This window comes from Semicossyphus pulcher, unplaced genomic scaffold (genome assembly GCF_022749685.1).
Source record: "Semicossyphus pulcher isolate SPU_LCO1_2020_fin unplaced genomic scaffold, fSemPul1.0.p SCAF_10, whole genome shotgun sequence".
Lineage (NCBI taxonomy): Eukaryota > Metazoa > Chordata > Actinopteri > Labriformes > Labridae > Semicossyphus > Semicossyphus pulcher.
Window position 1 is genome coordinate 4,044,670 of NW_027211604.1, and position 14,313 is coordinate 4,058,982.

Below are 14,313 nucleotides of genomic sequence, written 5' to 3' on the forward strand. Positions count from 1 at the left end.
TACAGCATCAAATAACTAATTAAAAGTAAACCTGTCAGAAAAATGAACACGTGGACATCAATCAGCATGATAAGAACTAATTATAATGACAGAAACCATGAAAAATGTATTTTGATTTTAAAGTTTGACTCATGTCCCATCTGTTAACATGGAGGAGGCGGGCTTTATGACCCATACTGCAGCCAGTCAGCAGGAGGCGACAGAGAGGGTTTGGCTTCACTTTTAGGGAGCTGTCACGTCGTCCATCTTTTTATACAGTCACTGATTACCCCTTAATCATTGTCACATTGTTATATGATGTATTTTTTAAATATAGATAACCGCTATTATTAAAAGTGTGAAGACACTTTAGCTACAACCATCACTTCTTCCACCATAGGAGTAAAAATGTAGCGTAATTAAGTAAAAAGGTTTTCTTCCCCTGTTTGTATTTTATGTTCTTCTGGATAACTTTGTGGTGAGGACTAGAAAGAAAAGTTTTTAAGGATATAATTCTGTTAAAGAAACTAAATAAGCACCACTGACTGCAGAAGAAATCCATGTTTATTCACATCCTTCATGCAGACACCATCACAAGCATCTAACTGGACCTTTGCTCAATAACAAGTGAATAATGTTAATAATTATATAATACTAAAAGTTGTCAACAAACAAGTTCTTCAATGTTTTTAGACTCAGAGCAAACCTTCAAGAACACAACCAGATACACATTATGTCACTGTTATGTACTGATTTTATGACCACTAGATGGCAGTCCAAGTTTCCATCACCATCCAGGTCCATGACTGTTTACTCACAGCTCTCCACACACAAACAATCTTTACTGTCAGTTCAACACAGAAACTTCAGACTGTAGACGGACGATTTCTGCTGCTGTTGGCTGTGTTCACATCAGGTGCCGTTTTCATTCACATAATCCGGCTCATCTGTGACAAAACAGGGAGAATGAAGGGTTAATATTTGAGCCTGAACTATAATCATTTTTGAAAAACAAGTTACAGTGCTTTACTACTAAAACAAGTTAAATAGTAAAGGCAAATAAAGGAATAAATAAGATCCCATGCAAAAATAAAAACATGGTAAAAAAGTAAAACAAAAGCAGACGATAAAAGTTTTAACAGAGTTTGTCTGAAAAATAAAACGTAACTTAAAGATACCGTGGCATTAAAGCAGCTACCTAAACAGAAGATCTTACCTGCAGGCTAAAAACAAATCTACAGGTCCTGAGCAGCACTTTATTATGTCCCTGTGCAGTTCTTACGATCATATTTAATTGTAAAGGGTTTTATGCTGCTTCATGACTTCATATATGAGTCAACCGCAACACTAGTAAAAATAGTGAAGTAACATGTACGATCAGCGTCTTCAAACATCTTAAAACACTTCAGGAGGTCTTTAAAAGTCTTGAATTTAACTTACGAAACTCGTTTATCCAAAGTTGTTTAAATTAACCTGTTTCACAACTAATTTGATCTTTAAGTATTTATCATTTCTAAAATCCCTTTTCCCACCGTTTAACTCTTGTAATTATACAAAGTTTAACGTAAGTTTTCTTAATCCATTGATTAATTATTCACAGATCAAAATGTCAGATAAATACAGAAGCCCTAAGCGGACATGCATCCATACATTTAATTTACTCTGTTTTCCCATGATAACAAGTAATTATTTCTGGTTGTTTTCTCGACTTATTTATCTCATTATCTCCAGATAACGAGGCGTGATAAGATCGTTTTCTGTCCATCTAGAACAACAGGCTGCTCACTGTGATATAACAGACCACGACATGCCATGCTGCCATCGCCCACACTGATGAGGTTCGTTAAGCCTGTTTGATTTGTGCCTTTGCAGCTCTGGGGACACGAGTTATGATCATGTGACTTTACAGTGGTGCAGCGAGATAACGACATAAGTCGACATCTAGAGAAACAACCGGAAATTACTCGTTAACACGAGTAAATAAAATGTATGGATGCATGTCTGCTTAGGGCTTCCACAGAAAATACTAAAAAATGCCCGTAAACAACAGAGAGAAAATGCAAATCTTAACATTTGAGAGGCTGAAACGAGAACCATCGGATTCATGATTGTCGACTGATGGACAAATTGATTATTTGACTCAAGGTTGCAGCTCTACTTGGGTTCATCTCTGTAGCTGTACTTGCTGCTCGGGTACAAAGCTCATCTTCTGCAGTAGAATAAGAAACTAAATCACTCAATAGGGCAACAATTAAACGCAGTTTTCAACACTCACCATCTTCTTGCTCTTTCAGAAACTCCGAGTTCTCGTAGTCGTCATCGTCTGTTTAGTGAAACAACAGTTCAATCGTTCAAATATCTTAAACTGAGCCCTTTTATTGTGAAAAACCTCTGACTGCTCAGTGAGTCAGAGTTCATACAATGACTGAACATACCGTCTTTGGTAGAGGACAGTTCAATGTTTATGTAGACGTCTGGAGTCAGAGTAGTATCTATGAAAACAAAAGTGCATCAAGTCAGAGAAAATGTTGATAAGATCATTTTAGAATAAGTAATTTATTTATACTGTTCAGAGGAACTTGTAGAAATGCTCACCTGTTGTCCTTTCTCCCCTCCGCTCGTTTTCATACACTGTGACCGGGAGTGGAGCTCTACAAGACAGAATACAAACAGGACATTTTTTAAACTGTTTGTTGTGTGTGAAAAAAAACTAACTACATTTTGAATCTAAATTCTTGAAGGCCTCAGTTCAAGTTGCTGGAAATGTCCCACAGCATCTTTGGTTTGTACTTGACTTAGAAGAGTAAAAAAACCAAAAACTATTAAGATTTATTGAGTTTTCTGGGTTTCCTCGTCTGTGCTTCAGGTTTGGCTTATTTTCAGGCATAAAACTAATAAATATATTGAAATTTCAGCCTGTGGTTGTTTGCTATGATGGAGTATTAGGGCCACATTAAAGAAAAAGAATATGAGAATAAAGTTGTTATTTTATTAGAATAAAGTCGTTAAATATTATAAATATCAGAAGAGCAGCCAGCCGCCTTCACTAACATAAGGAATGTGTGACGTAAAACTTCACAGTGAACATCTTGTGAAGTTATGCTTGTAAATGATTAAACAGGAGGCTAAACTCAACTTGAGCCGGTGCTGAACACACCCGGTAGCCTGGAAGCATAGCATACATGTACCTCGCAGGAACATGCTAGATCTCCTGCCTAATGCGCCAGCACACTGACCGGCTATATATCAATACATTAGTACAGGTTTCACAAATACGAAATACTTAATCTTTCAGAACATCAGCAGCACTTTGTCAGAACTATCAGGACTCTGAAAAGTGATTTGATTTGAAAATTACTCGTGACTTAGTCATATTAGCGCAGGCGGCTGGCTGCTCTTCTGATGTTACCCTTCAAAATAAGATACAGGCTAACCAGAGCCTTAAATTAGGCTCGTAATATTATGACTTTATTCTTGTAAATTACGACTTTATTCTCGTAATATTATGACTTTATTCTCGTAAATTATGACTTTATTCTCATAATATTATATTATACTCGAAATCTTAGAGAATTTCTTTCCTCAGTGTGGCCCAAATACTCCGTCATAGTTTGCCGCTGCCAACCAATGAAGTTGCAGTTTAGCTCCGTGTCTGTCCAGACTCATATCTTACATGTAGTGAAGACTTAAAGGAATTTAATAAAAGAGCATAATGTGTATTTTTCTGGCAAAATTGACACCATCACTACACTGATGTGTCTGATTCCAGTGAATACTTTCTAGTGACATCACCATCTCAAGAACAGGAAGGATGTTAGGTCACAATGACCCTGAACTCTGGCTTTAGAGTTCATTATTCATTCTATTAGAAATGTGTGAATATTTGATGATATTAAGCAGATTCATTTTTTAGTTATGGTCAAGAGTCTTCTGTGAGTTACTTTAACCATCAGATTCTAATCAGTTTAGAAGGACTTTATTAGGGGACATTAAATGTTTTGTGTTAAATGTTAGTACAAACATGCTTCACACATGAACAGGATCCTATGGACATGCATTAATGGAGAGATGTCAGAGTGAGGGGGCTGCACATGCACCCCAAGCAGTTGGGGGATTCGGTGCCTTGCTCAAGGACACCTCAACAGCGCCCAGGACAAGAAACTGGCTATCAGCCCCATCTCCATGATTGGTCCATACCAGGTACCACTACTGACTGCCCCAATCCTTCAGACATCTGTGACAATTCAGGAACATTTTTCTCAGGGCGTTCCTCAGTGTAGTGCCTAATTTAAACAAAAGTCATTGCTATCTAAAGAAGACATTTGGGAAACTTTCTTCATAATAGTGTCTTTGATTCATACAAAAGTTTCCAGACAAGGCTACTGCTAAAAGAGTAGTTCACGTGAGACACAATTTTTTGATTAGGTAAATTAAACGTTCAGTCCTTCTTTTAATTACACTATCAATAGGTTCTGGTTCCAGTCTTAAGCCATCATTATTTTCAAATCTAAAAAGTTTAGACTTTTCTTTGAATCCGTATCCTTTCAGCCTTTTATAACTGATAGAGACAGGACAGTGGATAGGTCAGAAACAGGAAGAGGTAGTGGCTGCGGTTTGGAGTCGAACGCCACCGCGCCGAGGACTGTAGCCGCTGTACACGGGCCACTGATTTAACTGCCGAGCCACACCAGCGCCAAAAGGTCAGACACTTTGACTAACAGGCACAGTATTGTGTTCACATCCTGTAGGTTTATACGCCCTGTAACCACACAGCACTAGGTCACATTCACACAGCTCACACATATAAACAACTGATTTGATTGACAGTCTGGGGGCGACAATCTGTTTATTCAGAGTCATGAGAAAATGTAAAAAAATAACTCACACATAAGTATGTTCCACATGTCCCGTTGTTGCTGAAGCACTGTCTGAAACCGTTCAAATCAAGGACACGGAAATAAATATGTGAGAAAATTAAAAATACTTTGCAGATTCTAAATACAATGTCGAGTATGTTGATGTAAACGTACCCTTTGTTACATTTTGATAGTCGTCATCATCTGCGTCTGTAACACGTGTGAAGGGTTAGATTTAAGGTCAATAAGATTCACAACTGTTGTTCTGTTAAAACCATCTTAAAAAGTTTATAAAACGTTTTTTAACTGAAAGCTACGGAAGCCCTAAGCAGACATGCATCCATACATTTTATTTACTCGCTTTTCCTGTTGTTTATTCGAGATCTCGCTTCATTTATCCCGTTATCATTAGAATTCTGTCGATCTAGAAAACTGTGATCTGTGATATTACAGTGATATTACAGAGCAGGACATGCCTGTGTATAGATGTATGGATGCATGTCCACTTAGGGCTTCCGTAGAAAATAGTTTAGGTCACAAGAAGTAAGAATATAATTTATGGAATATATTCAATTTAAAAGAAGAAAGAGGGATTATTTGTGATGTTGAATGATTTATATATTTGTACATATATTTGGTAAATATGGTTATGGGAGTTAGGTAATTATACAGGGCAGGATTAACATGGAAATTGTGGACTTTTCGGCTGTCAAAGTAAACGGAGAGTGACCTCAACTGATCCGTGAGTATCATGATTTATTTGTATGGATGACAGCGGACACACGTCAAAATCCTCAACAGATAAGCGCCTACTATCTAAGTGACGTCTTAAACACCTGTAAGAAAGTTGCCGTCACAGTATGGATGCAAAGAAAACAATATACTGACCTTGTGGAAATTCCTCATAAGAGTCCTGAGATTCACTGAAATAAATATGCACTCGTGTTAGTAATAAAAACACAAACAGAAAATATATATTGGAGTTCTTTTTTTAAAGGAAGATGTAAAAAAAATGTATTGCGGCTATCGGCTCGTTAACCGTCAAAAAAAGAGCGCGCGAGGGACTTAACCCGGGGGAAACACTGTGACGCGTGTAAGAGTAACCCATACAGCGATGCGTATTCCACCATTTATTAATCTATTCATGTACAGAACACAAAAGGGGTACCAATTACCTGCTCGCAAAAGCAAAACTTGTACGTGCATTTGTGTGCTCAACAGATTTAGACCGATGTAGTGTTTATAGTTAATTTAAAAAACCGTTGGCTTAGCTCGATCAAGCCTCCATTTGTTCATGTGATTGGATGTGAGGAAACTGTCTGCCACTGATTTATAACGGTGTGTTGTTGTGATATATTGAGATTCGATGACGTGTGTTTTATTGTTTACGTACACAGTGGTTGTAGGTATCGGATTGGCTCTGGTGACTGAAAAATAAAACAGAAAAAAAAGAGTAAAAATTTGTTAAAAAAGCACCTTATAAGTGAGCAATGAGGAAAATCTGAGTGGACGGACAAACCTGTTTTTGATCGCGTCACAGCAAACCTGCTCCCCCCGCGTTGGCTGTCAACATAATGTCAGGATTTAAACTAATAAAGTATTTTTTGTTTTATAAACATTTTATAAAACACCTAAAGATCCTTGTATGGGTGGAATTCTTCATACGTCCCAGGTAAACTATTAAATATTGACATTTACAACACCTGTTTGGCGAACCTGATCTGTCGTATCTGGTCACCTGTTCATCTATTTTTTATAACTCAATGCTTCTTAATTACTCACAATGTTTCTGGGTTGTATATTTGATGCTCCTCGTGAATAACCTCTGCAAGACATGCAAAGAAATGAAAGTTTGTTAGTTATATGCAAAAGTTTGTTCTTACCAGCTTCTGTAGGATTTCTGTAGGTGTGGTTTATGACTTAACACTTTTTCTCACAGCTTCTTGATGCAGGAAGAAGCCTCAGAGTGCTTCAAATTAAGTGTTCGTAATACCATCTGCAGTTTGTTTCCATCCAACTTTTGTTATGTACAAAAGTACAAAATGTTTTTAAGATTATTTTTTGGGCTTTTGCCTTTTTTATATGATAGGACAGTTGAAGAGAGACAGGAAGCGTGGGGAGTAGAGAGTGGGGGATGACATGCACCAAACGATCGGCAGACCGGTGCATTGAGGACCGCAGCCTCTGTACATAAAAATAATGTCATATCTTTTTAAAGTGTTTCTACTATAACGATAACTTATCCCTCAGTTTATAGACTGTTTTTTTTTTCTCACTTCTGCAGAGTTTAATGGCCCTCGACTGGAAAATTAGCACCACCTCCTGTTTATCTCAGTGAACCCATCCTTCCATTATCTATGCCGCTTATCCTGTTCAGGGTCGCGGGGGCTGAAGCCAATTCCAGCTGTCATTGGACGAGAGGCGGGGTTACACCTGGACTGATTGCCAGGCAATCACAAGGCTGACACATAAGCTGTGTCCCAGTCCGGGAGCTGCAGCCTTCGAAGGCCGTATTTGAAAGCCGAATGCGTCGCAGAAGCGCTTATAAGGCTGTCCCAATCCAAAGGTCCTTCAGATGCAGATGACAAATGCGCCTTCCGTTTCCCAGGCTCCGAAGGATCCATCAGGTGCATCCTTAACGGCCCAACGGCCTGAGATGCATTGCACACCAATTCAAACGAAATGGTGGACTTCTACGCGGCCGAGGGATACACTTTAAAATGTAAAAGGTTTTGATTTCAACTGAATCGAATAGCTAGTGTCACACAAGTTTAAGAAAACGAAAAGGCCCGTGAAACACATTATCTTTAAAAGAAAAGATTAACTTACTCGACGTTAGTTATGCTAGCGAGTTAGCCCGCTAGCTACCTGATGCTAGGTAACAGGAGCGGCATTTGGTGACGCAAGAATAGACCAGACCGTCTCATTTCAGTTCGGTTTTAACGGTCTACGCAAGCTATTAATGGAGCATCCTCCGTGGATGGACTCCTTCGAAGGCTGCAGCCCCTGGATTGAGACACACTAATAGAGACAGACAACCTTTCACGGGCAATTTAGAGTCGCCAACTGACCTAACGAGCATGTGTCTGGACTGTGGGAGGAAGCAGGTGAACCGAACCAGGAACCTTTAAGCTGTGAGGCGACAACGCTAAGTTAACTCTCAATGAAACAGCTCCTCATATTCATATAGACACAGGACCTAATTTACAATTTTATTTTGCAGATTTTCCAGGAATTTTGTCAAAATTTGCGCTAAATATGGACAAAATAAAATATAAATCTGATTTATGTCTGAAAAAGCCTCAACAAAACCCTTTAGAAAATCATATCAGGCTACATCCAACCATTTCTTTAAGTTTTCAAAACAGATTATTTGAACATCACACGTCCACACCTTGCAGCAACTGGCTGAAATGTGTTATGAAACGTGAGATGAGAAAGTAAGCAGGCTTTTAACTCTTTTGTTCTTCACACTGCTTCTTCCGTCCTCTTTTCATGTGTACAACAGAGTGCAACTCTATCGCTGCCTTTCAGGGGACACTGTCAGAATGTGAGCACTGTTACCACAATACAATTGGTTCACGACCTTTCTTTGATGTTTTTTATACTGTTACTGAACCTAGCGAAAGGCAAAACATGAAATTAAAGTGTATTTAAATTGTTTTCCTACAGGAGACTTTAAAGCATGATTACGATTTTCATGATTCTGTTAAGACACACCTAATAAGTAGGTTTTCAGTTGTGTCCTTACAAACTGCACACGCACTTTATTGCTTGTGGAAACTTGGAACTGAACACACACACACGCACATGCCCTTCTGCTTGCAGGCTCTGTTTCCTGTCTTTAAAGTGTAGACCTGCACCCGCAGCTACATGCACATACTGTAATGACAGTGAAGCAGCCAGTCCAGTGAGACCCCTTTGTTATCTTTGTTACTTACTGGATTTCTTTTTGCATCGCAGACAGAACAGACCGAGCAGACTCAGAGACACCACTGACACAACAGTCAGGGCTGCAGACAGCACACTGGAGTTTCCTATCATACCTGAAAGACACACAACACAAATGACCAACTTATAAGTCACCTTAAAGTAGACTGACTTCGTTTTTGTAGAGATTACATACTTCACCCCAAGCTGAACTGTTGTTTGTAAGTATTTAAAGGAGGTAGTTAAGATAATCACCGTGTGGTTAACTGGTCAACAATCAGTAGACGTTCTTTCCATCATGGCTGGAGTAGCTGCTGTTTTTTCTGTTATCAAAGACAACAGGATGTGGTTGGCCAAAGCAAAACTGAAACACAGTTTGCTGCTTCTAAACTTACACCCAGGTACTCTGATGCTAAAGTTAGAAGAAGTTATATGTGTTAAATGCAGGTTCTAACAAATAGTATTCATCCCACCGCTGCTTGATTGATCAGCAATTTACAAGACAATCAACTATGAAAACACGGAGCAGACGCCTGTATTTCTTAGTAAAACATGCATGCTGTAACCCAATGGCTAACGTTAGCATTTAGCCACTTACTAGATAATACTAGCATCAGCATGGAAGTGGCTGAAAGTTACTATTACAGTTTGGTAGTGTTTCATGATACAATATGAAAGGCACAAACATAATGTTTGCTGGGAATTTGCAACCACTTCAGAGCTAACATTACTGTGAGCTGTAAGCTAATATTAGTGTTAGCAAGCTTAATGGTAGCCTAATGTGAGCTGTAAGCTAATATTAGTGTTAGCAAGGTTAATGGTAGTCTAATGTGAGCTGTTAGCTAATATTACTGTAAGCCAGGAAGAACAAACAGCAAATGAATCTACAGGTGGACATTAAATCTCATATGTGTTTCTTAATTCTGTTGTATCAAAGACACAGGGTTGTATTTGGGTTTATGATACTGATAGGCTACTGATCCATAGATTGATCTAGATGACATCCGGGCCAAGTAGCTATCATTAATATTTAAAGAAGTGATATTAAATCACTACAATTTTAAAGGAATGAGCCTCACGTTTAGCTACTTGCAGGGTCAATCTGCACAAATGTCTTCTATATAACTTTGCTAAACTTAGCTTAATTTAGCTAAATTTCAAGCCTTGAATTTTTGTACCTGATAAATAGCAAGCTATCTTTTTCTCTGAATTTTGAGGGGACGTAAAACCCAGAGATTCTTAAATAAAGGAGTTTTTTTTGTTAATGGTAATTTTAACTATCCACTTTTATCGAACTGTCTAATTTAATAATAACATTCTCCACAATACAGCAGTGGTTTCAGAGACCCGATATGATGATACAACAGTTTTTAATACACTATGGTTAAGATTATTTTTAATGTAAAATTGTATTGTCTATAACACACTTGCAAACATTAGCCTGTGATAAAACCACCAATCAACTAAGTCACAAAGTAATTAATTGTGCTAAATGCTACATAGCTCGATAGCAGCGAGCTAGGCTAACTGTCTTTGTCAGAAAGCTTTTCTGTCTTTAACAACTCTTAATGAATGAATTTAGGTATAGTCCTCAAAAGAAATGCCTAGCCCAGTACAGGAGGAATAGAGAGAAGTTTGGGCCGTTATTGTAAGTCATTATCACGGCTAAGCTGTCTAGTGTATTAGCAGTTAGCTCTTAGCTTAAGTAGTTAACAAATCAATCGCATACAGTTCAAGACCACAAAGGAATGCTTAAGTGTTCTCTTACTTCTTGTATTAACTTCACACTCTGAATCTATGTGGATAGATTGTAGACTGTATAAAGACCCTTCCCCACTGGTCAAAAAACCTGCTAACATTCGCTAACACCTGGCTTTTTTGCTTTGTGGTAAGTATACTATAGAGACGAGAAATGTAGCCGTTTTCTCATTTCATGTATTACCACAGAAAACACTTTCCTAATGAGTTTATTTTATTGTCACATTTGGAATCAAATAGACGATTAAGGTAACATAAGTGCTGCATGTTAACAGTTTCTTCACACTGCCACACATTCTGGACTCTGCGTTGCTCTAGGACGTTCACATAGCAGTTTTGACACTGTGGTTTTAGTTTTCTGTCTTGGCTCATGGTTTTACTGGAAAGCAAATGTGTCCTCTGTGCTTCTCTGTCCGAGTGATTCACAATTTCCTCTGTGATTTCTCTAGCTGTATTCACGTGACTTTTAGTTCCTGCTGCAGAGAAACATGGCTTCGTGAAAGGGTGTTGTTTCACTGCTCATGTGTTCTGTTTCGATCCTTAAGAGCAGATTATCAATAAATAAACTCACTTCTAACTTATTTACTTACAGGGTATCAATACTGAGACACGTGTCAGTACGAGGTGGGAAAACAAGTGGATGGAAAACTACGGTTATAAGAATTTTAAGGGATTTAATGACACTGCATTTACATTTTAATACGTATTGGTTTTGTTTATATTGCTACTATCAATAGAGCACATTAATTCAAAAGCCTCACAAGCTACAGCCTCTTTAAAACACTCTGAACACTTTAATCTTCATTAAAATAAGATTTATTGCAGGACTGTTGTATTAATCTGCATTATGTTAAGCTTGGTGGAACTAATAAGAATGTATTTAGAACATAAACCATACTTAACTTATTAACAGATACAATTTACAAAGTACTATACAAGTACAAATTACTTATAGCTTATACACGCCAAGCAAGTACGCGCTTTAGCATTTTAATACTTATATTACTTATCTTTAAAATTCCTATTCTTTAACTCTGAACTTTATTCTTCACCCGACTTAACACGGCGGTAAGAGTTTGCCCTCGTACATGTGACTGCAGCCTCTGAATGATGCAACCAACAAATGGTTGAACCTTAAATCATGATTTATTTTAGAATTTGCCTCCAATAAATCTGAACTTAATGGATTAATGTAGCCATTTTTCTAAAGCTGTACCCTGAGCGATTGTACTGTGCTTTTAAAATACATCAGGGTGGTTTTATGTCTGTATTTATGTATGACCTCTGTCAGAGAGTTTTGGTATGTTGCTGTTTGTTTTACTGTCAGTCAGAAAGATGTAGAACATTTTAAACAACAACGTTTTAGCGTGTGGTAAAACGATTATATTTTGTAGCAGATTCACATCCGACTCACGAACAAGGCCTTGGCGGAGGTCTGCGCTCTCAAAGTGCTCTTAAAGATGATCATGTATCACAATCAGAAATACTTCATTTATCCCTGGGCGTAACAGCTGCTCTTAAACAGAGAGAAGCATGTACAAATATAGGGAATATAAATAGGTAAGAAATATGTAAAATATGTGAATTATTTATACAATAAAATAAGAAATAAAAATAAAATGCAGAGAAATGGGATCGATGATGATTTAAATCTGCCAGAAGTGTATAAACGACATTAAGAGTTAATAAAGCATCGTTGTTAAGAAAACAGTTTGAAGGCAGTATTACAGCCTTACAGTATTATAACACTCCTGTTAAGAGTGCTGCAACTCTCCATAATCTATAAGTGCAATACTTACTTATTTATATTTTTAATGTATAATATCACTATCTCACTTCTCAATATGTGTAACACTTCTTTATTATTACATCAGGTGGTCCATTTGTTCATTCATTCATGCTGTACACTTGCTGACTTTTCATTTGGTCTGTTGCGTATTATCTTATTAGCTCTGTACATATTTTTTTAGGATTCACTTGTTTAGTTACTTATTTTTATACGCCCTTTATTGTAATGTTGCACTATCCACTTTGCTGCTGTAACACTGTAAATTTCCCTGTTGTGGGACGAGAAAAAGAATTATCTTATCTTATCTTAATGCCAGAGTATTGCACAGTTAACTTATTGCACAAATAATTGTATTGCCTGGTTAAAAAAGTAGTTTAATGTACTCTTCCTAACTTGACACCAACTTATTTCCGCTTCTTCCCACACACAAAGTGCTTCATTGATACCTACAGTTTGCACAAGATACTTATACTGTATCCTATTTTAGGTTTTAAATAAAGCAGATTCTTTGCATAGAACTTAATACATTTCCTTCCCTTGAATCCTGAGATTTAGCGCAACTTAAATGTATTGTATTGTGATTGTAACTGTATTATCGGCAGGGGTAGAACAAACACTGAAATAGAGCTGTATAATACGATACAATAATACAAGTAATAGTCATGATTTTATGCTGATAAAAGTACAAACGTACACTGGTATCTTATCTTATCTTATCTTATCTTTGTACTATCCTCAAAATGTACTTGAAGCATCATACGTCTACCTCAGGCAACAGAAGTGCTTTTTTTTTTAACTATACCCCTTGTCTACACTTTTGCTATTTTAATGAATATTTGTATATTTATTACTCTGTGAAGCACTTTGAATTCCCTGAGTGTATGTAATGTTCTATACAAATAAAGCTGCCTTGCCTTGGATTGTAATATGCTTGGATGTTTTACCTTGTGGAGGCAGAGAAGATGTTATAATGGTTATAAAAGTTGTTGACTTGTTTAATTTATTACAATCATTGTTTAATGAGCTGGTATCATGATTTAAAAGTGCAATTTTAACCTATTATGTGACTTTTTAGACAAGGCCAGGCAGGCAAGTTTATCTATAAAGCACCATTCATAAACAGAGCAATTCATAGTGCATTACACAGTTTAAAACCGAGCGTTAAGAACATTAACAGCTTTAAACTAAATGACATCAGGCAAAAATAACATTAAAACACAACAGGCCAGAACAAGGCAACAGTATGAGCTCAGGCTTGTGTCTTTTAACTACAACTGTCGTAAACTGTAGTAAAGGAGAAGTATAAAGAGTTTTAAATTTTTAACTCACTCGGATTTTCAGCTTCTTTTAAAGACAACGCCACTCTGGTCAGGAGTCCCACAAACATATGACACTGACAGATATCATAAGCATCACCTTCAGCTAATATAATGCCTCTATTAACAAACAGAGGACTTCTTCTGTGAAATGTTTCTGTGTTTTACCTTCAGTGGTCTGGCCGTCTTCATTCTTCTCCAGTTTCACAGAGAAGCAGCAGAATGAGTTGAGCTTCCTCTTTCAACAGCCCACCACATCCGTCACACTCAAGACAAAGAAGACCTCCCTGACACACACATCTGCAGCCTCTGTGGTTTCAGACGGACACACAAACATTGCCCTGATCTGCTGCCTGTGCTGTTTGGTACTGTAATTTAGGACACTCGTGTTATCTTTTTCAAGTATCTTTATTATGTTTTTGGAGTGCGTTCATCTTTAGTTATGTCACTATTCTGCCCTGCAAAGCCAAAAGTCATGACTAGCTAGCTTATACATTGGGCCCTAATGAGTTAACACCAAAGTTGGACCTTGAAATATATCTTACAATAGACATGTGTACTTTCTGTGACATGAAAAAAGATAGCTACTAGATTAGTTATTAGATTTAGCTTGAGATGTCCTGAGATGGAATTGCATTATCTATGAAATGGTAAATGAACCACACTCATAAAGCGACTATAACAC

The 14,313-nt window shown here is 37.4% G+C and overlaps 1 protein-coding gene across 1 annotated transcript; it reads right to left on the reverse strand.

The window, feature by feature from the left end:
* Window positions 1-547: 547 nt before the first annotated feature.
* LOC138604434 (linker for activation of T-cells family member 2) lies at window positions 548-13,819 on the reverse strand. The gene is made up of 12 exons (XM_069676369.1): window positions 13,797-13,819; window positions 8,777-8,881; window positions 6,618-6,660; window positions 6,355-6,398; window positions 6,229-6,262; window positions 5,724-5,758; window positions 5,010-5,045; window positions 4,865-4,907; window positions 2,575-2,630; window positions 2,415-2,471; window positions 2,255-2,302; window positions 548-926 (listed from the first exon to the last, which is right to left on the reverse strand). Exons 2-12 carry the CDS (start codon window positions 8,877-8,879, stop codon window positions 892-894), a joined length of 534 nt encoding a protein of 177 aa, XP_069532470.1. The 5' UTR covers window positions 8,880-8,881; window positions 13,797-13,819; the 3' UTR covers window positions 548-891.
* Between the last annotated feature and the right edge of the window lie 494 nt (window positions 13,820-14,313).

What these genes read in the sequence shown, in the direction of transcription:
- LOC138604434 (XM_069676369.1), bottom strand. Translation starts at nt 8,879, where the DNA reads ATGATAGGAAACTCCAGTGTGCTGTCTGCAGCCCTGACTGTTGTGTCA. An exon ending in GCGATGCAAAAAGAAATCCA is followed by an intron (nt 6,661 to 8,776) that starts GTAAGTAACAAA and finishes CATGTCTTGCAG; the next exon opens with AGGTTATTCACGAGGAGCAT. An exon ending in CATGTGGAACATACTTATGT is followed by an intron (nt 2,631 to 4,864) that starts GTGAGTTATTTT and finishes TCTGTCTTGTAG; the next exon opens with AGCTCCACTCCCGGTCACAG.